General features: G+C 42.2%; 1 protein-coding gene across 2 annotated transcripts in view; it reads right to left on the reverse strand.

Annotated features, from left to right (window-relative positions):
* Nucleotides 1-14,640: 14,640 nt before the first annotated feature.
* LOC309962232 (inhibitor of carbonic anhydrase) overlaps nucleotides 14,641-26,791 on the reverse strand; it is a 40,296-nt gene continuing 28,145 nt past the window's right edge. For both annotated transcript variants that reach the window (XM_082839910.1, XM_082839909.1), the window contains exons 13-17: nucleotides 24,185-24,326; nucleotides 17,914-17,978; nucleotides 17,101-17,285; nucleotides 15,660-15,846; nucleotides 14,641-14,834 (exon numbers count right to left, since the gene is read on the reverse strand). In XM_082839910.1, coding sequence (XP_082696036.1) covers nucleotides 14,800-14,834; nucleotides 15,660-15,846; nucleotides 17,101-17,285; nucleotides 17,914-17,978; nucleotides 24,185-24,326 — 614 coding nt within the window. In that variant the 3' untranslated portion in view covers nucleotides 14,641-14,799. The remainder of the gene's footprint in view (nucleotides 14,835-15,659; nucleotides 15,847-17,100; nucleotides 17,286-17,913; nucleotides 17,979-24,184; nucleotides 24,327-26,791) is intronic.

Consider the following 26,791-nt stretch of genomic DNA (forward strand, 5'->3'; position numbering starts at 1 on the left):
TTCTTATGTTTATTCCAATTCTTTCACATTAAAAAGCAAATTAAACTCTAGCTATGGTTTAAGGTCTATTTCAGATTCCTCTTCTCTTCCAGATTCATCTTCTCTTCCTCTGCCTTCTTTTACATAGATATATGCCATTTTCAAATATACACATAAGTAGAGAAAATGATGTAATAAACTCCCATGTACACCTTACCCAACTTCATCAATTGTCAACATTTTGCCAATATTATTTCATCCATCCTTCCACTTTCCCATTTTTTTCTGGAGTAACAGACAGTGCATTACTTCACCCACAAAAGTGTGCATCTATAACAGCTAAGGGATTTTTAATATATAACCATAATGCATTTATCACACCTGTCAAAAATGAACAATTATTCCATATTATTATCTAATTCCCAGTTAATATTCCAGTTTACCTGGTTGTCAAAAAATTTTATTACCTCATTCAAATTAGAACCTAAAACAAGATCTAGGCATTGAATTGGTTATATATCTTAAATCTCTTCTGCTCTTTTCTTTTACCCTTTATGCTATTTACTTGTTGAAGAAACTGCATCATTTGTCCTTTGGAATTTCCAACATTCTGGATTTGGCTGGTGTGATTTAACATGTTATTTTGCATTTAACAGCATTTTACAGAAAGTCCCTCAATTTGGGTCTGTCTGAAATTGCTTCATGATTTGATTCAGGGTGTGCATTTTTGACAGCAACATCACAGAAGTGAGGCTGGGTTCTCAGAGTATTGCATTAGAAGGAACACAATAGTAATTTGTTCCATTATCACTTCTGTAACCTTTATTTGCTTGGTTAAGGTGGTGTCTGACAGGTTTCTACACTGTAAATTTTCCTTTGTAATTAATGAGTAGTCTGTGGAGAGACACTTTGAAACTACTTAACATTTTGTTCCTCATCAGACTTTCATCCTCCAGTTTTAGCATCCATTGATGATTCTTGCCTGAATCATTATTACTATATTGATTACCAAATAGTGATTTTTCTGATTATATCATTCCTTGTGCATTTATCAATTGCCATTCTAAAATAAACAAGTACTTCTCTTTCTCCATTTATTTATTGATTTCCTTTTATTTGTTTTTATCAGCATGGGCTTTGGGGTTTCTTTTATATTCAGTGGGTTATAATACTTTACTATTATTCTTTTTTTTCCATTTTTTATTGTGGTAAAAAACACATAACATGAAATTTATCATCTTAGCCATTTAAGGTGTACAGTTCAGTGATATTAAGTACATTCATATTGCTGTGCAAATTGTCACCACCATACATCTCCAGATTTCTTTTCATCTTGCAAAATTGAAACTCTACACCAGTAAACAATAATTCCTCATTTTCCCTTACCCCCAGCCCCTGGCAGCCACTTCTCTACTTTCTATCTCTATGATTTTGACTACACTATGTGCTTCATTTAAGTGGAATCATACACTATTTGCCTTTTGTGATTGTCTTACTTCACTTACCATAATATCCTCGTTTCATCCATGTTGTAGCACATGTCAATAATTTCCTTCTTTTTTAAGGCTGAATAATATTCCATTGTATGTACATACCATATTTGCTTATCCATTCATCTAGCAATGGGCACTTGGGTTGCTTCCACATTTTAGCTATTGCAAACAATACTTCTATAAACCATGAGTGTATAAATATCTCTACAAGACGCTGCTTTCAATTCTTTTGGGTATATACTAAGAAGTGAATATCTGGATCATATGGTAACTCTACATCTAATGTTTTTTGAGAAATCTCCATACTGTTTTCCACAATGGCTGTACATTCCCACCAACAGGGTTTTAATTAATCCACATCCTCACCAACACTTACTACTTTCTGTTTTTTTTGATAGGAGCCATTCCAATGAGTATGTGGTATCTTAATGTAGAGTTAATTTGCATTTCTCTAATGATTAGTGATGTTGAGCATCTTTTCATGTGCTTATTTACCATTCATATAATTTATTTTCAAAAAAGTTAAAGTTCTTTGCCCGTTTTTGAATTGGTTGTTTGTTTTTCTCTTGTTGAGTTTTAGGAGTTTTCTATATATTCTAGGTATTAATCCCTTAACAGATATCTAACATGGAAATGTTTTCTCCCATTCTGTGGGTTACCTTTTACTGTTCATAGTATCTTTTGATGCACAAAAGTTTTAATTTTCATAAACTTCAATCTGTCTGTTTTTGCTTTTGTTGCCTGTGCCTTGATGTCACATCCAAGAAATCACTGCCAAATCCAATGTCATCAAGCTTCTTCCCTATGTTTTCTTCTAAGAGTTTTATACTTTTTATGTCTTAAGTCTAGGTCTTTAAATAATTTTGAGTTAATTTTTATATGGTATTAGGTGAGCGCCCAACTTCTTTCTTTTGCATGTTTATACCCAGTTTTCTTAGCATGATTTGTCAAAAAGACTATCCTTTCACCTATTGAATGACTTGAACTCCTTTGTGGATATATGTCAGTGATTATTTCTGGGTTTTCTATTCTATTACTTTGATCTATGTATCTGTCTTTATGCCAGCACCATACTCTTTTGAAATCTATAAAATATAATGTTATGTTTGTTGGTACGTTTTGACAACAGGAAATGTGAGTCCTCCAGCTTTGTTCTTATTCAAAAGTGTTTTGGCTATTCAGGATCACTTGAGATTCCATATGAATTTTAGGATTTTTTCCTATTTCTGAGAAAAAAAGTCATTTGGGTTTTGATAGAATTGCATTTAATCTGTAGATTATTTGGGGTAGTATTGACATCATAACAATGTTAAGTTTTCTAATCAATAAACATGGAAGGTCTTTACATTTATGTCTTCTTTAACTTCTTTTAGCAATGTTTTGTAGTTTTCATTGTGCAAAACTTTTACCTCTTTTGTTAAGATAATTCCTAAGCACCCACTTTTTTTTAACATCTTTATTGGAGTATAATTGCTTTACAATGGTGTGTTAGTTTCTGCTTTATAACAAAGTGAATCAGTTATACATATACATATGTTCCCATATCTCTTCACTCTTGCATCTCCCTCCCTCCCACCCTCCCTATCCCACCCCTCTAGGTGGTCACAAAGCACCAAACTGATCTCCCTGTGCTATGCGGCTATTTCCCAGTAGCTATTTATTTTACATTTAGTAGTGTATATATGTCCATGCCACTCTCTCACTTTGTCACAGCTTACCCTTCCCCCTCCCCATATCCTCAAGTCCATGCTCTAGTAGGTCTGTTTCCTTAATCCCATCTTACCCCTAGGTTCTTCATGAGCTTTTTTTTTTTTCCCTTAGATTCCATATATATGTGTTAGCATACAGTATTCTGTTCTAGTCAGACAAGATACTTTATATTATATCTATCTTTAAAGTCTATTGAGACTTAACGTGTGGCCTAACATATCCTGAAAAGAATGTGTATTTGCACTTAAAAAGAATGTGTATTCTGTTGTTATTGGGTGGAGTGTTCTGTATATGTCTGTTTGATCTAGTTGATTTAATGAGTTGTTGAAGTCCTCTATTTCCATGCTTATCTTCTATCTGGTTATTCTGTCCATTATTGAGAGTGGGATATTGATGTCTCCAACTATTACTGTAGAACTGTCTATTTCTCCCTTCAATTCTGACAATTTTTGCTTTATATATTTTGATGGTCTATTGTTAGGTTTGTAAATGTTTGTAATTATTATATCATTTTACTGTATTGAAATCTTTACTAATATATAATGTTCTTCTTTGTCTGTTATAAACTTTTTTGATTTAAAGTCTATTTTTTCTGATATTATTATAGCCAATCCTGTTCTCTTTTGGTTACTATTTGGATGGAATATTTTCTTCCATCATTTCACATTCAATCTATTTGTGTCTTTGGATAAAAGTAAGTCTCTTGCAGACAATGTTTTATTATATCATGTTTTTTTCCATTCTGCTAATTTCTGTCTTTTGATTAGAGAGTTTAATCCATTTACATTGAAAGTAATTGCTGATAAGGAAGGACTTCTGTCATAGTACTATTTGTTTTCTACATGCCATACAGCATTTTTCTGTTCATTTCCAGCATTACTGTCTTCTCTTGTGTTTAGTTGATTTTTTTTTTGGTAGTGAAACATTTTAATTTCTTTCTCATTTCCTTTTGTGTGTATTCTATACCTATTTTCCATGTGGTTACTATGGAGATTACATCTTAAAGTTATAACACTCTAAGTTGAACTTATATCATCCTAACTTGAATAACATACAAAAACTGCTTGCTTACAGCTCCATTCCCCACCCCTTTCAACTGTTGATTTCATAAAATTACATCTTTATACATTGTGTCTGAAAACATAAGCTAATAAATTTTTATGCGTTAGTCTCTTATATATGTAGGAAACAAAATGTGAAATTATAAACCCTTGTTACAATAATACTAGCTTTTATAATCACTCATGTATTTTCCTTTACTGTGATCTTTATTTCTGCATAAGTCTTCAAGTTATTGTCTAGTGTCCTTTGATTTCTTTCTTTTTTTAATTAATTAATTAATTTTTTAATTTTTGTCTCTATTGGTTTTCGTTGCTGTGCGCAGGCCTTCTCTGGTTGTGGCGAGTGGGGGTTACTCTTCCTTGCAGTGTGAGGGCTTCTCATTGCAGTGGTTTCTCTTGTTGCGGAGCACAGGCTCTAGGCACGTGGGCTTCAGTAGCTGTGGCTCACAGGCTCTAGAATGCAGGTTCAGTAGTTGCGGTGCACAGGCATGTGGTATCTTCCCGGACTAGGGCTTGAACCCACGTCCCCTGCGTTGGCAGGTGGATTCTTAACCACTGCATCGCCAGGGAAGCCCTGTGTCATTTGATTTCAACCTGCAAAACTACCTTTAGTATTTCTTGCAGGGCAGGTCTAGTGGTAACAAATGTCCCCAGCTTTTGTTTATCTGGGAAAGTCTTAATTTCTCCCTCACTTTTGAAGAACAATTTTGCCAGACATAGGATTCTTGATTGATAGTGTTTTTTCTTTTGGCACCTTAAATGTACCAGCCCACTGCCTTCTGTCCTCCAAAGTTTTGTTTTTAAATACTTATTTATTTATTTGGCTGCGCTTGGTCTTAGTTGGGGTATGCGGGATCTTCATTGCCCATGCGGGATCTTTGTTGTGGCATGTGGACTCTTAATTGTAGCATGTAGGATCTACTTCCCTGACCAGGGGTTGAGCACAGGCCCCCTGCGTTGGGAGTGCAGAGTCTTAACCACTGGACCACCAGGGAAGTGGTGGTCCTGCAAAGTTTTTGAAGAGGAATTTGTTAATAACCTTGTTGAAGATCACTCGTATGTCAAGAGTTGCTTCTTTCTTTCTGCATTCAAGATTATTTTTTTGTCTCTACTTTTGACAGTTTGGTTATAATATGTCTTGGTGTGGGTCCTGGGTTCATCTTACTTGGTGTTCACTGAGCTTCTTGGATTTATATTCACGTCTTTCATCAAACCTGGGAAATTTTTGACCATTATTTTTTCAAATGTTCTCTCTACTCCTTTCTATTCTCCTTCTGGGACTCCCATAATGTATATGTTATTCTACATTATGAAGACACACTTGTCCCTTATTCTCTGTTCACTTTTGCTCCATAATTTTTCTTTTTGCTCTTCAGACTCAATAATTTCAATTGTCCTGCCTTTCAGTTCACTGATTCTTCTCCCTGTTCAAAAATGCCTTTGAATTCCTTTAATGAATTTTTATTTCAGTTATTATACTTTTAGCTTCAGAATTTCTTTTAGGTTTTCTATCTCTTTACTTATATTTCCATTTTGATTATACGTCATTTTTTTGTTTGCTTACTTTCTGCACATATCCTTTTAGTTCTCTCTTGAGCATTTTTGAAACAGCTGTTTTAAAGTCTTCATCTAGTAGACCCATCATCAGGTCTTTTTCAGGAACAGTTTCTGTTGATTTTTTTCTCTTTTCAATGGTCCATACGTTTCTGTTTCTTTGTATGCCTTGTTTTGTTGTTGTTGTTGAAAACTGGACATTTGAATCTAACAATATAGTAACTCTGGAAATCAGATTCTCCTTCCTCAGGGTTTGCCGTTTTGTTTTGTTTTCTATTGCTGTAGACTATCTCTGTGCCAAGGATCAGCTGAAGTACAAACTTAAGATCTTTTCAGTCATTTTTGATCCTGCTCCTTTCCCTGGGTATGCACAATGACTTTCTAATTTCTCTTGAATATGCAGTTGCTTTTTAATGCCCTAGTATTAAATGTCTCATTTTCAAAAGGGAGAGAAAGAAAAAAGTGAGGGGGGGTGGTAAAAAGGTATTGGCCCTTTAAACCCTCTGGAAGTCACTCAGAGGAGGAGGGTCTTGCAACGAAGAGGAGAAGTGCAGTAACAATGGCTTCCCTCCTCTGTATCTGCACCTCCATGTTCAGAAGCTGCAATCAATGACCATAACACAAATCCCTAATATTTCATAACAGGATCCTTATTGCCCACCTTGGATCCCACAAGCTGTGTGCAAGCTGCTCCAGGAATACATACACAGCTGCCTGATGTGGGGCATGGGGGAGGGAGATGGGTAGCCACTGCTAGGCTAAGAACTGAAATTGACTGAAATTAATGGCAGTTTACCCTTTAAACATTCCCCTGGAATTTGGAAGCCTTCAATGGATGCCAACGTTCAAAAATACTTACATCGAACAGTTTCTACCAGTGTAATTGTTGTTTGAGTGGGAAGACTGATTCTTGGTGCTTTATACTCTGCCATCTTCCCAGAACCCTCCCTCTATTTATTTTGATGAATAGATTGTTGTGGCCCTTCACGCTTGCTCCTGTGTATTTGTTACAAGCCCCATAATTTTTTAGGCACATCACTTTCTGGCGGAATAAGACATTCAGGCCTATCTCATACTTTCCCTATACTAGCTCTGGAATCTCTGTTTCAGGAATCTCATTTCTCTAAGAAACTTTATCCTTTTAGTATAGAATGGTATTTAGGAACCAAAATATGGGTGCTAGGTGTGGTAACTGCTTTGGAGAGAAATTGATACTAGGATCTTTCAACATATGTATAGATGATACAGATATAGATATATAGATATAGATTTCCATAATAACACACATCTACATCCATCTCTCCCTCCCTCCCTCTCTCTCTCTCTCCAACCATGAGTTCACACTGATTCCTCCAATTCAAGTTGAACATCGCAGCAAATCTTTTAGTTTTCTCCCTCCCCATATTTGCAACTCCCTTCCTCCTGACAGTGAGAAAGCTGGATCTTAATGTTCTCAATATTTTTAGCTCTTTGTTCCATTCCCCTGTATATTATCAACCTCCTGATCCTCCAGCTGCCTCTTTGGCCCCAGTCCCTCAGGCTTCACTCCCCCTGGCCATCTCAAGGAGAGGAAATGAAGGAGAACAAATAAGTATTTTTTAACTGAAGAAAAGAACAAAAAAGGGAAGAGAAAGAGAAAAGTAGGGAAAAGGAAAAGGAAGAGGAGCTTTTTAACCTGTCTCCACAGTCACACAGTAAACTGTGAAGGGCAGAGAGCAGGATCCTGTGCAGAATGAGGAAAAACTGAACAGAGATAGTTAACATTTTTTACCATTAAACAAAGCTCTGGGCTCCTTTTCCTCAACACAATCATTCTTCTATAATGTACTGGGAGAGACTAGCTGGTGTTTGTCCTTGTTTCAAAAGCCAGAGATGTCTATTCTGCATGCAAAAGAACCTCCTAATAAAACTCTCTCCTTATCAGTATAATGTTCAACCTAACCTGGCTGTATCTGACCGCTAGGCCAATAGGTGCAGAAGCCACTGACCCTGGAGCTAAGTGGACTATGGAAACTGTCATGTGTAAAGGAACAAAAGTCCCTGATCAAAGGCAGGTGTGCAGGGAAAGTTGGTCTTCTCTGGCATGCTCTTGGCAGGACACTCCGACAGGTCTGGCAAAGATGGGAAGAGAGTTAGAGGTCAGGGCTGGGGCACAGTTTAGAGCTCCATGGCAGGGTTGATTTCAGACAAAATTGTGAAACAGGCAGGATCTGTCCCAGGATGGAACATCTATTCAAAAGCCCCTCTGGCAATTGACTTCTCCCAGGCCATACAGCGGGATACTATGGAGGGGAAAGGAAGGCTGAGGAATTCTAAGAGCCTGGTATAAAGTGGGCCACGACACCAGGGTGTCAAGGAGTCTTCATTTTAAAATGAAAGAAGGATCTCAGGTAGAGGAATCTGCTCCTAGAAGTGGAGTTAATTTCCAGATTTGTATTTGGAAATCACCTGCCCAGTGCTAAGCAAGAATGTAGTGGTGATAGAAGGAGCATTAAGTAAACATGAGAAATGATCACAACTGCAAAGACTGGGACAAGAGGAGAACCTGGTCCTGGTTCTCCTTGACTGGGGACACCACTATATCTAGTGTGATTTGGTCATTTACTTCTATTCAGTAAGACTTTCAGTTGTTTAGTGACTTAGGTGAGTTAGTTCACTCTCACCACCTTTTGTTTCCCACCTAGAAAATGAGAATAATAATACCTACTTCATAGGGTTATTATGAGAACTAAATTAGCAATTAAAGTAAATCACCTGGTACAGTACCCAGCACATTATTCTCCTTCTTATTTTTATTTATGTCATGACCAATATCTTCCCCTTCAATTCCCGTGTGCGCAGTGTTGTGACCCCAGCTCCTGAGTCACACCACATCAGGGAGCCCTGCAAGCATGCTCACCACTAGATCCTAGACAATGCATCATAAAGAATATAGCAAGCAGATGCTGCAAAGTTTTTTTCACCTTATGCTAGTTACCTATGCACGCTTTTTATTCACCTGTCCATTCTTGAGGACAGATACTGGGTATTATCATGTGCAATCTGTAGAATAAAATGGGTATGAAATTGGAGTCAGAGACTCCTCGTTTTGAATCATAGGCCACTTAGAAGGTACATGATGCTGGACAAGTTACTTACCTATTCCTAGCACGTTTTCTCTTTAATAATAGGAATATGAGACCTTCTTGGGTCCTTTCGAAGATTACTTACAGTGCTATTAAAGTGCTAGTCCTGCCTGACATGTAACAGTAACCAATAGATGGGCAATGCTATCATTATTATGGAACACTCAGCACAGACTGAGTACTAACAACATATTCAGTGAATTAATGAAGTGACCCCACATAATATCTTCATGGCACCTTCCATTGCTAACGGACCCTTCAGCAAAACACACCCTGCAAGACCATCTAGTACAATAATCTCATTTTATAGAGAGAAAAACTGAAGCCCAGCCAGAGAACATAACTGGTAGGGTGCCCAGCAGACAAAGCCAGAACCCAGGATTTTGGACTCAATATCCTGAGCTATCCCCACCATCCTGTGACATGCTTTCTTGAAAGGTGTCATTCATAATGTCTTCTAAGTCATTTAGGGATTTCACTTCCCATGCTCTTTCACCAAGAGAAACCAAGTCCTGAGATCTTCAGGTGGGCCCATGAGGAGTGGCTTGTTAAGCTGAGCAGAGTCTAGTGCTCCTGGGGCAAAAGAAACAGATTGCAGATTCCTCTACTGCCCTGACAGCAAATGCCATTGTTTGATGTCCCTGCTCTGTGTGGGAAGAGGATAGCAAAGTCCACCTGGTTTCTTAGCTGTTTCAAAGTAAACCTTTGATCTATACAGATTTGTAGACAATTGGTGTCAACTCTTGGTTTCTACAATTAAATTATCCTACCCTTTTAGTTGTCCTAAATGTTCCACAAATAGGCCTTTTACATAAATACATGCAACTTGTCTATATGTGCGACAAGACTTATTAACCCCTCAGGGTAGAATCTGCCTGAAAATAGATTAAGTAGCCTCTATCTCCACCCCTCCACCCCAGGGGAAAGTGGTGTGAGGTTGCAGAAGAATCAGTGGACTGGAGCTATGAATACACAAAAATTATACACCAAGGGGTGTGTGTGTGTGTCTGTGTGTCTGTGTGTGTGTGTGTTATGATGGTGAGAGTCCCAAGATTTTATTAATACTCAAAGGGGTCCATTAGTACCCCAAACGTGTTGAAATTCTAAACATTTATTATCTGCTCTTGTCTTTTTTCCAAGTCTTAGAATTGGGAAAAAGTAGAGGTAGAGTGCTTGATAGCTTTTCCCCAGACAGGGAGAAGTCCTTGTTGGACCAGGATCTTCAGGCTCCTGCCTCAAGTCTAATCCACTCAAGACTGCAAGGGTGGCTCTCCTGGTAGCGGAAACTGGTGGCAGAGACTCAAGCCCATCAGAGGCAACAGTCTCTGAGGCTTCAGGCAACAGAGCCTGAGGACTCTGTAGCAGGTGAAACTCTAGAAGAGAGTCTTCCTAGAAGCCCCAGGTTGAAGGATAAGCATGCCTGTGGCTTCCTAGGGGTATCCTGTAGGGAGACAGCCTAGGACGAGATGTGAAAATACCTTTCCCAAGAAGGACAAAAGGACCTGGAGCAGTCTGGTGCAAGAGACTGCTGAACGTGGAATCAGATTTGTGTAGGAAAGGGAAAACAAGGATTAAGTAAAAGGAAGGTTTAGACCAAAGTGGACAAGGGAATAAAACCAAAAAACCCAAGAAAGCAAGCTACTATGTTTTTGAATAATGCACAAAACAACAGAAGACGGAGCTCTGTAAAGTTAGAAAATCTTTCCTGAAAATAGCCTTAGTCTAAAAGTTCAGGAAAGCAAATTTCACATAAAATTCAGTAACCAAAAGTACTGCGGTCAAATACTATACAAAGTTATTACAGAAAATTAAATAAGAAGAAAAATAACATATCTACAGACAATGAAAGCATGCCAGAAAGACATAGCCTCAAAATATCTAAAATCTATAACCTACACAAAAGTATGGAGAGAGCTAGAAACAGTAGAGATGTGGGTAAATATTATAAGATTTTTTTCATTTTTAAATTTCTTTAAAAGGTAATTGACAGCTTGATGTAAAAATAATAAAAATATACTGTGGAGTTTCTAACATATGTAGAAGTAAAATGTATGATAGTAAGATCACAAAAGATAAAACAGGGAAATCAGTGGGGTAGTACAGCCAGCTTGTGATGGCTTGCAAAGGCTGATTGTGTATATCTCTACTCAACTCTGAATTCATTGACATTACTTTGATAGCTTGAAATCATCCATGGCGAGAGTACATACTCCATGAAACTGGCAAATGACACAAATCAAGGCTTTTTTTACCTTGAAGATCTGGTTGTTAAAAGTTTATCCACACATCACTGGGGAAAGTGAAGCTGTACAGGATCTTATGTTAGACACAAAGTGATATAATGTTATTTGATGCTGGTATTAATCTAAAGATGTATATTACAAACCTTGGAGAAGATATTAAAAATAAAATAATAGCTAATAAACTAACAGAGAAGTAAAATGAAATACTAAAAATTATTCAATTAATCCAACAGAAGGCAGAAAAGAGGAAATAAGGAACAAGGAACAGATGAGACAGATAGAAAACAAATATCAAAAATTACATTATATATAAATGAACTAAACACATCATTTAAAAGGGAAGAGAATGTCACACTGAATAAAAAAAAAACTATGTGCTCTTTATAAGAAACCCTCCTTAATAGAAAGAAACAGATGAATTAAAAGTAAAAGAATGTAGAACAATAAACCAAGCACAAACTATCATGAGAAAGGTGGAGTGGTCATATTAATATCCAATGAAACAGACTTAAAAAGAAAAAGTATTACAGAGACAACTAGGAACATTTCATAATGGTAAGGGAGTCAATTCATCAAGAAAGCCTAATCTCCTAAATGTGTATGTAACAAAGCCTCCAAATATATAAAGCAAAATCTATTTAAACTGGAGCGAGAAATGAGCAAATCCATACTTATAGTTGGAGAGTTCAATCCTCTTCTCTCAGTAATTAATGCAAAAAGTAGATAGAAAATGAGTCAAGGCAGAGGATTTGAACAATAACTTTAGCCAACTTGACCTACTGCTACTTATAGTACTACACTACATATTACAGAACTACACCAAACAATTAAGAATACTTTTTTTTTTAAGTATACATGGAACATACACCAAGATTGGTCATATGCTGGCCAAAAAAAAAAAAAAAAGTCAATAAATTTAGCAGGATTGAAGTTATATAGAATATATATCTTCTGACCACAAAGGAATTAAATTAGAAATAAATTACAAAAGTATATCTGGAAAATTGCCAAATATTTGGAAATTAAAAAGAACTTTTAAATAATCAACAGATCAAAGAAGAAATCTTTGAAAAACTAGAAAAAAATGTACCTCAATGATAATGAAAATAAACATATCAAAATTTGTGGGATTCAGCTAAAGCAGTGCTTAGAGGGAAATTTATCATTTTAAATGTCTATATTAGAAAAATAAAATGGGCTAAATATTGATATAAGCTTGCACCTTAAGAATCTATGAGATTAAAAAATAATAGTGGGACTTCCCTGGTGGCACAGTGGTTAAGAATCCATCTGCCAATGCAGGGTACACGGGTTCGATCCCTGGCCCGGGAAGATCCCACATGCTGCGGAGCAACTAAGCCCATGTGCCACAACTACTGAGCCTGCGCGCTAGAGCCGGGGAGTCACAACTACTGAAGCCCCAAGCCTAGAGCCCACGCTCTGCAACAAGAGAAGCCACCTCATTGAGAAGCCCACACACCGCAATGAAGAGTAGCCCCTGCTCGCCTCAGCTAGAGAAAGCCTGAGTGCAGCAACAGAGACCCAACATAGCCAAAAATAAATAAATTAAATAAATATAAAATTTAAAAATAATAATATGAAAATTTATAAAACTAAAAATTCATTCTTTGAAAAGTTCAAGAAAATTGATAAAGCTACAGCTACACAGGTCAAGAAGAAAGAAGAAAATACAAATTACCGGTATGAAAAATAGAAGAAGAGATATCACTACACAACCTATATTATAAATATTAAAATAATAATAAGGAAATATTTTGAGCAATTTTATGGCAAAAATAGACAATTTAGATCAAACAAATTCCTTGAAACACAAATTTTGCCGCTCTAGATTTTCACTGGTTCTTTTTGAAACCTTACACTTTTTACTTTGTTATGTTCATGTATGTATGTATGTATGTATTTTTGGCCACATGGCTTGTGGGATCTTAGTTCCCCAACCAGGGATGGAACCCGGGCCCTTGGCAGTGAAAGCTCCCAGTCCCAACTATTGGAGTGCCAGGGAATTCTCTTCATGTTTTCATTTAAATCCTTGTGCCTGTTTATAACAACTGTTTAAAGTTAATTGTCTGAATACCATCATCTCTGTGGTTTCTAGGTGAGTTTCTACTGGTTGATTTTTCTGATGACTCTGGGTCACATTTTGTGCTTCTTTGCACATCTGGTAATCTTTGTATCTGATGCTGGATATTATGCATGTCACACTGTTGAATATTTAGATTTTGTTGTATTCCTTTAGTGAGTATTGAGGTTTATTTTAGAGGGCAGTCAGGTGACTTGCAGAGCTGCTTGATCTCACCAAGGCTAGTGTCACTCTCAGTAAGGGCAGTTATGGAGCAGCCCTTAGTCTACAGCTATTTCAGCCCCAGCTGCCTTCAGAGAAAAGCTTAGGTGTTCAGTGAGGTCTCTTCACACTGGTTGGTAGGAATGTGATTGACTCCTGGCCCCATGGGAGCCCTGGGCATTGTTCAGCTTATGGGCCTCTCACAGTCATTCTTTGCCTAGCCTGACGGACTTCAGTTTCATTCTATACACAAGCAGATTAGTATTTTGCCAAACATTTCAAGGAGACTCCTGTACAGATCTCTCTGTATACAAATTCCAGTCACTCTGGCTTCCCCAAACTCCTATCTCTGTTTCCTCAACTCAGTGTGATGGGCTCTCTTGGGTTCCTGCTCCCTTTGCCATGATCTGGAAATTTCCTCTAAGGAAAAAGTAAGGTCATCACTCTGCACACCTCTTTTCTTTTCCTTCTTTCAAGGATCATAGTCCTGCACTGTTATAGCCCAATGTTTGAGAACATTTGTTTCATGTATTTTTTCCAGTTTTTTAGTTGTTTATGGAAGGACAGCAAATCCTGTACTGGTTACTCATTCACAGGCAGAAGCAGAAGTCCATACACCAAACTGACACTTCACAATATATAACTTGGGTTCCCATGCAGCATTTATTGAGGCACTACCATAGGCTGGAATCATGGTAATAATAGATAAGGCAAAATCTCTGATAAGAAACTGACTTAAATGAGTGTAAATCACACTTCTAGGAAATTTACTGCAAAAAGGTAGTAGGATGAGATTTTTGCGGTAATTTTCATATTTTTCAATTAATCTGATCAGGAGTTTGATTCCGCTTGACATTATGGATTTTAAATGCTCAAATATATTTTCAAAATGCAGAAACTCATTCCTTATCAGTCCTTGATACTGCACACACTAATGCTTTTTTTGCACACTCAGACTCCCTTCAGACAGATTTATTGCTTAAATTCTATTTAAGTGACTCTTGGGTAAAACCATCAAACAATAGGGAGGGAAGTTGAGCTAGTATGGTAGAGGTCTAAAAAAAGATATAATTTAAAACATACTAAATTCAGAAGCACAATTCTAGTATAAACAAACCATTTTCTGCCCCTGCCAAAATCTGAGAACATTTCATGAAGTTTTCTGAAAGACACAATAATTTTTATTCATTTTATTTTTTGCATCAGTTACAGGACACACTTATAAAGATTAACTGATATTAACACAGACCCACCATGCAGACAAGTGAGAATGTGGCCCCACTGGATTTGCAGGCTCTGAGCATCTCTGCGGTTGCCCACTTGGATCAATTTTTAATTTCCATGGAATGTGCAGGCATCCAGAAGTTCTGTGAGAGGTAACATAAGAGAAAGACCGTCAGGTACTGCCTGTGCTTATTAAGTATGACGCTCTTCCTATTTTCTAAAAGTAAATGGTAGGTAATGAAGATTTTTTTAAAAAAATCTCTCTCTCTCTCCTCTAACTGATGTCAGTGCTATCCTTAAACATCTACATTTTCCTCTCCTCCTATTCTCCACGTCTCTAACACATGATATAATTTAACAAAAATTCAGGCACACTCCCAATAATTTGATTATTCCAGCTCTAAGTTTATTTCTCCAACTTATTTTTTTTGAGGCAGCTATGCCATGTCTATAGTACATAGAAATAGAGAGAAATGACTTACTTAGTGCCACTTCTACATATGTATATATGTAGAGGTGGCCTGCTTAGGCTAACAACACTTGTTTATTTTAATATTAATTATACATTTTATTTAAAATCTTTGAAAATTGGTCCACTATGAGTGGTATGTGTGTGTCATTTCCAACCTCCTCCCTACACTGAAGTGCTCCCACATACAGATATTTTCATTCTATTAGCCAAAAAATGGAAATATACATGTAAACAAGTTTAATTTCCAAATGATCTTCAGTTCTGTTGCACTCTCTGGCTCCTTCAAATGATTTGGCCTTTTCAGTTAGTGTCTTATACTGTGGCCTAATTGACTGCCTCCCTGGTAAGCCTGAATCCTCTTGCAGGGCCAGGAGCAAGCCTTCCTAATCTTTTTGTCCTATTCGTACTGGCCCAGGCTTGGCACACTGTTGTCCTTAAGACAAACATGTTTACCTTGACCCCCACGTTATTGCTCCTTGGTGTTTATTCTACTCACCAGAGTGTAAGCACTGTCTCATGTTAGCAATAGCATGAAGATACTCTGGCCCTAAGTATTTTTGATAAGTTGTTCTGTCCTGAAGGTTAGCCAAACATTCTGTATCATCGCTGAAGAGCAGATCCTTGCTTGAGGATTTGAACAGCTGGAACATCATGTATTCAAACCCGTTTCTTCCAAAGAGCTCCTGGGTTAGACAGACAGACAGCGAGTGACCAGCAGCACCGGGCAGCACGGAGCTGTGTGTTCTGCTTCAGAAGCCCCGAGTCTGCTGGACTGCTCAGAGCCAGGCCCTAGGAGACCTGGGACACAGAGACAGCTTAGGAGGTACCGTAGTAAAATGGCACAAAGCATGGCCTCTGGGTTCAAATCCAGGCCCTAGCTTTTCCTGTCGAGTGACATTAAGAAAATTCTTGACGGAGCTCAGTGAACCTCAGTTTACTCATTTGTATATGGAGGTAATTACGCTAAATACTGAGATGATGTATGTAAAGCAACTGCTAAATAGAAAGAGCTCCAAGTTCACAGCTGTATCACTATCCCAACCAATCACTGCCAGATGTTTTCAACTCTCTGGGTCATCCTTCCATGTCTTCCTGTGGCCGGAGCCCTTACTACCTTGCCTCTTCTGTTCTCTGGACCTGCCCCAGGCACTGACCCTGCCCCTCCCCCGCTTCCTGCCCCTCCCCCCTTCCTTTGTCCACTTTCCTTGTAGCCCAGGTGACAGCTTGCTCTGTGTGGGACCCATCCCTTCAAAAGTCCATGACCAAGAGCCTCTGTATTTCCACCTGTCCCTGGGTCATCACCTTTTAACTGGGATGTGTGGGCAGAATGTGCTAAGATATGTATTACTCATTTGGGGCTCCTCCAGGAATGGGGTGTGCTAGGGCAAAAGGCAGACAAGGCTCTGGGTTTCCTTAAGATCATCTGATTCAGACAGCCACTACTTCATAGGGTCATCCCTTGTTGGCTGCCTGTAGAGGTCATGAGTTGTCTGAATGTTGGCTCTTTGACTTTCACGAAACCAAAACAGTCTCAGCCTACCCAGGTCCAGGAAACACACTGGGATCCTCCCTAGGTCACACAGAGTAACCTCCGTTCTGCCTTTTCCACATGTAGTCCAGCCTACTGTGAAGGGCACAGGGCCAACTCCCTTATATCTGTGACAGAACAAGCCCAAGAGGTACCACGACTCTGCTTAGAGAGTCAAGTGAGTCTCAGGGAGACGCTTGAGATACCCATGCGTCTGGGACTCTTCCAGTCCACTGTGATATCCTAGACAGCCCCAGAGCAAGAAGTGAGCGCAGCCGCCAGCCTTCCGCATTCATCAGAGTCAGGGCCCACTGCCGAGGGAGAAAGGGCATGCGACTGGGATGTGGCCTGTGCAGCTCTGCAAGTAACCTAAGCATTCGTTTCGGGGATGAGGACTGAATTCCCACACCTGTTGATTGAAGAGCATTCTGCGGACAAAATCCGCCTTATCTTTCCTTGAGACCACAGCATGACTTGGGGCTATGGCCAGGTGGCAGCTCTGAGCCTCGGTCACAGGCTTCCTGGTGCCATCGAGGCACAGCAGCTGGAAGTCCTCCTGCTTCAGATCCTTCGCCCAGGCTTCAGGGTTCTTTCCTGGGGAGAGAGAGGAGGTGGACGGGCTACAGCTGACAGCTTTGGTCAAGGCACCCTCAATGGGGGGTGTGACCGACCACCAGTGCCTGGGAGAATCACAGGGGCACAAAAAAAACCCAATAAAGCCTTTACAATAAAGCAGAAGAGCAACATTCATAAACTCATAGATTCTCTTAAAGGCAAAGATTTCTTCAACAGACCTGAAAAGCACTAGGCAGAAAGGAGAAGACTGATGGATTGAACCATCCTAAAATGAAGAATGTTTATCAAAAGACATCATCAAGAAAGTGAAAGGCAAGCCTTTTCAGAGAGGGACAAGATATTTGCAATACACATAGCTGACAAAAACTTGTATCCTGAACGCCTAAAAATCAAGACAGCCAGATGTGCTCATATGGACTGTGGCAGCTGTGTGTTTGTCAGTTGAGTTCAAGACCAATGTGATAACCAACCCTGTCAAGTCTGCCCAGACATGAAGAATTTTCTCATTCCCTAAATAAAAAAGGTTAGACCAAAGTCACCAGAGTCTGATGGGGTTAATAAACTTCCCCCTTGCCCATCTGGGGAATGATTTCCCAGGAAGGACTCTGAGTTTTCCGAGAAAGGAAAGGACAGCGTAGGCGCCTACCGTCAGTGTTCCGCAGGACCGTGGGATGCTTCACAAAGGCCACGTCTCCCTTCTCAACCAGACACCTGCACAGAGAGGGTCAGGTCAGCAAGGAGGACTCACAGCAGTGGGAGGGAGAGGCTCCAAGAGGGAACCATTGGGAGCTCCCAGCCCTACCCCGGGCCACTTACACCACACACGCTCCTGTGATGCCTGCTGTCCCTGGGGACTCAAGGGGAAATGCCGTGGAAAAAAGAAGTCTGCTTATTTAGATTCTATTGTAGATACCTATTGTTTGGTTCCTTGTTTTAAACACTGATTGGTTTCTCCACAAGAGCTGCTTGTGTTCTCCTATTAATAGGGATATCCAAGGATAATTCTCTGGTTGGATCAAAACACACATCAGAGATTAAAATCAGCGTGGAAGATGTGATTCTGAAGGAGTCCTATCACATCCATATGTCTACTCAGCCTTAACAAAAGTTAATGTGCATCATGAGATATTTTTCATGCTTAATCCCCTGAAAAATGTTTCTGTGTGTTTAAGGTGCATTCTTTTTTTTTTTTTTTTTTTGTGATACACAGGCCTCTCACTGTTGTGGCCTCTCCCGTTGCAGAGCACAGGCTCCGAACGCGCAGGCTCAGCGGCCAAGGCTCACGGGCCCAGCTGCTCTGCGGCATGTGGGATCTTCCCAGACCAGGGCACAAACCCGTGTCCCCTGCATCGGCAGGCGGACTCTCAACCACTGCGCCACCAGGGAAGCCCTAAGGTGCATTCTTTGTGAGAAATGTTGAGCGCATTAAAAATCAGTTTTGTGACATTCAATCAGTTGGAATTGATCCAGTTCTCTCTCTCTCCTAATCTTCGGGTCCCTCTATCATTAGCTAGGCTCAGCTACTCCGTTCAATTCTCCATCTTGCTCTATTTCCTTGCTTCAACACCACGCCCTCCACCCTGGCCAGTACAATCTCAGTCCTGAAAGAGCCTGATCGTCTGCCTCAGGTGTGTCTGTACCTCGGCAGTGAGGTAAACCAGAGCTTCCCGATCGTTGACTTCACCTGGACATTCCTGTTGTCCCTTCTCTGCTCTAGATCTGTGATTCTCCAAGTGTGAGCATCAGCACCAGTGGGAACTAGTTAGAAATGCACGTTCTCGGGCCCCACCCCAGACCTACTGGCTCAGGAATTTGGGGGGTGGGGTCTAGCCATCGGTGTTTTAACAAGCTCTCTGGGAGATTCTGATTTGTGCTCAAGTGTGAAACAGTGCCCCCTCACCCCCGCTCTATAGAGCTTGAGACAGCACCCCCTCAACTCTATAGAGCATGGACTCCAAAACGTTCTCCCACTTCCTGTAAACCTCTGTCTCTCCACACACCCCTACCCAACACTCACACTCTGACATGTGCTTTGGCTTCCCAGAGGAAACACAGAAATCATCACTTGGGCTTCCTTTCAGCATCCTTCTGCCAAATCTGGCAGCCCAAGTCTCCAGCTCGCTCCTGCCCTCCAGGGACAAAGGAGGAGGGAAGGTCTCTCTCCAGCAAAAGTCTCCTCCCTGGGTGGTCTGCACCTCACCCACGCTCAGGCACTTTCCACTGTAGTCATCCTCTTTCTCTTCTATAACCCTCTTCACTCTTCTCATCAGCTTCCACACTTCTTGTAAAAACAAACAATAAGCCCTGCCTTGACCCCACACTGCCCTTAGCAATGGGCCTCTCTCCAGGACTCATCCAAACACCTGAAAGGATCATCGCACTTGCCATCAGCACCCCTGCACATGACTCTCTGACCCTTGCCAGTCATCTTAGGGGACTGACTCAGTATTGAATCTCCTCCTGCCCAGGTCACCAGATCCAGGAGCTAGGTTCACTGTACTCATTTTATTTGATCTCTCAAGTTCATCCTTTCCCCAGTGATCTGAAATGTCATCTTTGTTTTAGATTAAATATAGTATGTCCATGTACCTGTCTTGGAAATTTTTTCTCTTCCACTGATTTATTTGTCATTTTTCACATAAACCAGCCTGTATTGCTCACAGCATTACCATATAAAGTAGTATTATAATATGATTTTTATACCTAAGAAAACAAAATTCCCTTTGTATAATTTTATTTTTAAATTCTCGGCTTTTGTTCGGTCTACCTAGCTTTACTACTTTTTTGAGTACTGACCCCCCCCCCCCATCTGCTTTAATCCATCTGGTCACAGCGGAGGCAGCTGGAACTTCACAATGCAACTTCACAGCATGAGTTATGTGAGCGGGAAACTTTCACCTGAACTGGGCTGACAATCCTATGTCCTGGGACCTGGGACTAATACGTTATGGCCTGTGTTTGCTTCTTTATAACTAAAGACCTGTAACAATGCTGGGGCTGCTGGTCACAGACATTCCCTCTGTGTAGACTGAGAAACAGAGAAAACCACCCTGCAGGGAAAGAGAAATGAGGCAGATGTGCAGAGAGAGAGAGAGAAGAGAAGCAGAGTGCTAAAAATTCATTCATCATTTATCTGGAATTCTAATTTAACTGGATGGCCTGAATTTTACCTGGCAACCCTCGCCTTAAAGTATCTTGGCTACTCCTGAGGCTCAGGTCTCAGCCCTTACAAGGAGGAAGCTCCCACAGCACCTGTTAAAATATGCCCTTGCCTTAAGATGGTTCATATGGGTGTTTTCGCTTGCAACCAAAGTCCTTATTCACTTTATTAAAGAAAAAAGATGTGAACCAAGATCAGCAGATAAAATGTATAGTATTCTAGAGAGTAAAAAGTGCTAAAGAACACATAAAGCAAGAAAGGCGGATATGAAATATTGGCAAGGGTATGTGTGTAAAATCAGAGAGTGGCCAGGAAAGACTTCCCTGAGAAATCTTAAAGGAAATGAGGGAACTAGCCATGATGCTATGAGAAGAAGGAGCACTGCAGGTGGGGTTAAGAGCAAGTGCAAAGGCCCTGAGGCAGGAGTGTGCCTGATATCTTCAAGAAACAGCTGTGATGCCAAGATCACAGATGAAGCAGAGACAACAAGAGGAAAGATGTAGGAGATGAGGTCACACAGAGCCTTCCCAGATCTCAAAGGGACCACACAGGTCAAAGAAGGACCCTGACTTTTACTCTGAGTAATATGGAAAATTACTGGGGGGCTTTAAGCAGAGAAATGCTTTAAACAGAATCACTCTCGTTGCTGTGTTGAGACAACACAGCAACGAGAGTGGGGGAGGAGGATAGGACAGATGCATGGAGATCTGTTGGGGGTTATAATCCAGGGAGAGATGATGGTGGTTTAGATCAAGGTGGTATCACTGGAGATGGGCGATGAGGACAATTCTCGTTACCCTTTGCAGGCAGAGCTAACACGATTTGATGATGACCCAGACGTGGGGTTTGAGAGAGAGAGAGTAGACATGGTTATCACACACTTTGACTTTTTCCTAAAGGAAAAACGGAGTTACCTTTAACTGAGATGGCGAAGACCTCAGGAGGTACTGGTTTGGGTGGGAGTGTGTAAATTCCAAAAGGTCAGCTTGGGACATTTAAACTTGACCTGGTGATTAGAAACCAAGTGGACATGCCCAGGAGGCAGTTGGATATATGCGTTTGGAGTTTCATCTGGAGTTTTGAAGAGGTGTCTGAACAGGAACATAAATTTGGGAATTGTCAGCATATAGATAGATCGAGACTAGATAAAACCACCAAGGTCTGAGCATGAAGAGAGAAGACCAGTGCTGGAGCCCTGGGGCACGCCAACTTGTACAGGTTGGGGAATGAGGTAGAGCCAGCAAAGAGGCCGAGATGCAGCAACAGGAGAGGGAGGAGGGAATCCAAGAAAGTGTGGGGTCCTGAAGCCAGGGAAGAAAATGTATGCAAGTGGGGGAAGAGATCGGTGGTGTCGGTGATCTGGGCTTTGGATTTATTTAACAACACAGAGGTCCCTGGCAATTTAAAAGTGCAGTTTCAGCTGCGTGGTGGGAGGTGGTATACAGGGGAGGGGGTTGGGAGGCGGGGAGTGGGGAGGTATGGTGGGAGTACTCTTCTCACGTGCCAACAGTAAGGAGGAATGTTTTCTGTAGATAATTTAAATACAATAATAAAACCAACTCCACTGGTTGGGGTGGGGGAGGTGAACAGATTCCTAAACTAGGCTTTGGGGAGATTGAAAGGAGAGAAAGTGAACCGAGCAAGGACATTAAAATATCCTCCTTCAAGGAATTTTGTTGTAAAGAGGACAGAAATGGAAAGCTGCTGCAGAGGAAAGTGAGGTCAAGAGAGGTTTTACTTATTTCTTTATGTTTAAGGTGAGAAAACAGCAGCATGTTTGTATGCTGATGGAAATGATCCCGTAGAGAATAAGATGCGAGAACACAGGAGAAAAGAGGGGGAGGAGCGCTGGGGCAACGCCCTTGAGCGGGCTGCCTGCCGGAGACAATCGCTGCAGATGCAGGGCTGGGCTCGGCGAGGAGATGGCCCGCTCCTCCCCAGTAAAAGGAGGGAGGGCAGCGTCCAGGGGCGCACACATGCCAGCACTCGGCAGATGTGGCGGTGGGACGTTGTGGAGTTTCTCTTTTGATTGCTTCAATTTTCTCAGGTGAAATAGGAAACAAAGGTGTGACAGATGGAGGAAGAAGTGTTGGAGGATTGAGGAGAGGAAAGAGTATGGAATGGTCTTGTAGGAGCGTGGGGTAGTAACGGACTAGAGACTTCTGGCTCATCTGAGCTGGGTTCGCATTACTTTAAAGGGAGGCCAGTCAGCCTGGAGGCACTGGCACCGAAGTAGAATGTTGCACCCAACCCAGGTCGAGGTTCAGCCAGGAGAGATGACCGGCATTTGAGGATGTGCCCAGGGGAATAATTATCACGGTTGGCTGTGGAATGTATGCTGCATCCGGAGGGGGAAAAGGACATGAGGGTGGGTGTGAACAGGATCAACGGACCTCAGGTCAGTAGGAATGGTGGAGCCGGGAAGCTAGAAGGCATGCAAAGGCAGGCAGGTGGTGGCGGGCAGGATGAGATGTCTAGAGCTAAGATTGTTCTTCGTGTGCTCGTCTGCACTTTGGAACTTCCGTGGTTCTGGATAGAACTCCGAGGACAGAATTCTAGGTCTCTGTGATTCTACTGTAATCATACCAAAATGGGACCATGGACCCTAATACCAATGTACTTCCCAGTGTAAAGAGAAGTTCAACTATTTTAGCCTAGGTTTAATGTTCAGCATATATTTTTGTAGTGGGATCTGTGAAAATATGTAATTTATGTACGGCTTATGAAAGTGACCCAACTTTGGAGAGGGAGGGATGAAGCAGTCTGGCAGTGTGATGAATAGAAGGCTCCTTTCTAGAGGCTCACGCGTTCTCCACAACACCCTAACTCCACAGGGTGCCCTTCATACTGAGAATTAACTCTACCTCCTTAGCCAGGCCCGCAAGGCACCGAGACAGCCAATGCCTGCAGCTCCAGCCTCCTCCCTCACCTGATCCCCTCCCTCCCAATGCTCTACTCTGGCGTCTTCTCTGGCCTCAAATATGGCATCCTTTGTCCAGCCCCAGCCTTTGTCCTTGCTGTTCCTTCTTCCTGGATTACTCTTCTCCATATTTTCTCAGGCCTGATTCCCTCTCAACATTTAACCCTCAGTTCACATGGCCCCTCTGATCCCGAGGCCTTCCCTGACCACCTTTTCTAAGATTGTCCCTGAGTCACTGCCATATCACCCCCCCTTGGTCACCACCACCACCCCCAGCACTTATCACAGTCAGGAAGTGATTGTGCTTTAAGTATTTATTGTTTTACTCTCCCCACGAGACTCAGAGGCCGTGTGTCTTGCTGTTGCTCTAACCTCTCTACTTAGAATAGTGCCTGCCACATACTAGGTGCTCAATAAATATTTCTTGAATGGATGGAAGAGCCCAGGAATATGTGTTTTTAAATATACTCTTCAACCAGGTGTAAGAAGCATGTAGCCAGTGTCCTTCCTTTGATCTTAAACTGGGTCTCTGAAAGATCCTGTGACTTGTCCACAATCACACAGAAGAACAGATCAAAAGTAGAAGCAGGGTTGTGACCTGTGTCCATCAGTCTTGCCTCTCCCCAGGTGCCCTGAGTCCGCTGGCTCTGCCCAAGAGTGCTCCAGGAAGGGGCTGGGCTTGAGTCCTCAGGGCCCCTGGGAATCTGCAGTTCTGTTCTCTAATTCTGGCTCCTCCTAAATGCAGCACCCAGATGGTGGGATGATGAGAGAGGTGAAAGGGCAGGAAATTCACCAGGCTGGTGCCAAAGCGAAAGGTGGTGGACAGATGCTACTTGCCTGAGAGCCCCACTCGAGCCGTAGTATCCCTCGTGGCTGTTGGGAGCACACGTGTGGGCTGGCGTGCCACTGCCATTGCACAGGGCACAGAGACTGGATGCTGGATCAGACCCAGGGGCACAGCTTTGACTGAAGAATTCATCTGCGCAGGAGGACACGAGAGGTCAGCTCTTCCTGACTGTGCTGGCAAGAAAGCCTCAGACTTTGTTCCTAAAATTGCCTGAGTGACATAAAGACACACTCAGGTATTTAGTACCATATGATTAGAAACAAGAAGCTTATGGAATTTAAAAAAAAAAGGTTGCAGCTGAAGCAGAGTAAAGGGGGCCTTGCTGAAGCTGGGACAAGGGTCTTTGAGATCACAGCAGGCCTGGCACAGGTCAGTGGTGTGGACGGGTGGACACAGGTTTAAACCCTAAGAGAGTGGACAAAATTGGAAGTCCTAGGTGGTTGAACCTGTCCTGTATGCTTTCCGATCTCTACTGCCCTTGTCCATCTTTACAAGGTCTGCCATCATGACTCAAAGGCCAGGAAGGGGCCCAAGAGGCCCAGCTGCCCACCCCTGCGCTGAGCCCCAGGGCACTGTGGTGAGGAAATCACACAAGCCCCGCCCTCCTGGACCCCAAGTTTCTGTGGTGACAGTCACGACTCAAGTAACCACGCCAGTGAATTTATGTTTCCCTATCATCGTGTTTCCCCACCGTGCTCTGGGAAAAAGAACATAGTTCCACGGCTACAGATAAAGGAACCTGGTGCATACCTGGGAGTCAGGGAGAGGCCTCAAGTGGAGAGATGAAGAATGAATAGGAATTACCCAAGTGAAGGGCAAAGGGATGAGTTTTCCAGACAGGGAGCAGCATCTGCAAAGGCCTAGGGCAGGAGTTGGGGGAGGGAGCAAACAGCACAGAGAGCTTAATGGAGGCCATCGGTCCTGGACCACCCAGTGGTCCAGTGAGTGGGAGGGGTCAGGGTCCAGACCACATGTGATATTTTACACCTTTGTGTATATTTTGTTCTTTATTTGTAGAGAAATGGGGAGCCTCTGACGGGCTTTAGACAATGTTGGGCCAGGGGTCTAGCAGCAGGGTGAGCCAGGACAGATGTGGGGTGTAGGCAGCAGGCTACTGCAGGGGTCCAGGGGACATGAGGGCAGCTTGAAGTAGCACAAAGGGGAGGGAGGAGCTACGTGGAAGGAGGAGAAGCTGATATCACTGGTGATGGACAGGTGTGTGGTGGCTGGCAGACTCATTTCCAGCTGGGGCCAGTGGATGGACTGTGGGGGGCCTCCACCAAGCTAGGCAGCTCTGGAGCAGGGCCAGGATCGGCAGAGATGATGCATTCCATGTTGTACAGGTTGAGTTTAATGTACTTTTTGAAATACTGGACTAGATAATGTCAAACAAGCAGTTCAATATACATAGTTTTGGAGAGCAAGGAGAGATCTGTGCCAGGGACAAAAACTTGACAGTTATCAGCATATAGACACAATAATCGTACAGCAGCAAACATTTATCTAGTGCTTGCTATGTGCCTAGCTTTGTACGTATAATGTTTGTTTAGATCGTTATCTAGGCTATAGGCATGGATGTGAGGGCTTGGGGGTTGAGTTTAGAGTGGGGAAAAAAGTTGCTTTAAGCAACTCAAACATTTATTAACTAGGTTGGGAAAGGGACTTTGTAGGGGTAGGAGAAAAAAGAAGCCAGTGTGTTTTCACAAAAGCCAGGAGATGGTGGTTTAAGGTGATCTGAAGCAGGAAAGGTCATGGAAGCACAGACTGGAGCCCATCCTTCCAGTTGAGCAACATGGAGGTCCCGGTAGCCTTGACCAGAGTTCTCCCTGTGGAACCAGGTGGAGGAGCCAGAGGGCAGTGAGTGCAGCCGTGAGTGGGGTGAGTGGCTGAGACCACAATTTTATGAGGTTTGGCCATAAAGGGGAGAAACAGAAGGCAGGAGCTGGAGGGGAACGTGGGGAGAAGGAGGGTTTTTAAAGGTGGAAGACACTGGGTGCGTTCACATGCTGAAAGAAATTGTTGAACATACCAGAGGAAGAGGTAGTAACTGAGGGTGCAGCTCTGGGGAGGGGCGAGGCAGGGCCCACAGCCAAGTGCAGGTAGGAGGATGGGCTGCGTTGTAGAGGGAGGCTGAGCAGGTGCAGCCAGCAGGAGCCCCCAGTTTTGGCGGTGGGGTGTTGATGGGAACCTTCCTGAGGGTTTGAAGTATCTCTTGCAGGTGCAGATGAGATCATGTGCTCAGAAAGGGTGATAGGTAGGTAAGCGTGGGATGGAAGTGTACGGACAACTAGGACATTAGGATAATTATTGGGAAGTGTGGGTGTGGAGCAGAGGAACAGCGGGGGTACTCGTGAGCGCCAGGGCAGGGCAGGGAGCGCTGGGGTCAGCAGCTGGAGCATCTCCATGGAATGAACTGCTCTGCCCTGCGACATTCTCCAGCTGTGTTCAGCTGATCAGGTGCAGAGGGCCAAGAGAGCAGGTGACAGGGTTCCTGCAGGGCTCGGATTTGTCAGATGGCTGGGGAAAGCCGGGGAGCAGGAGCATTTTAGGTATTGGCAAGAGCGTTGTTGAAACGACTAATACGGAAATTTAAGAGA

Source organism: Leucopleurus acutus (assembly GCF_964270905.1).
Source record: "Leucopleurus acutus genome assembly, chromosome: 5".
In the NCBI taxonomy this organism is placed as follows: domain Eukaryota; kingdom Metazoa; phylum Chordata; class Mammalia; order Artiodactyla; family Delphinidae; genus Leucopleurus; species Leucopleurus acutus.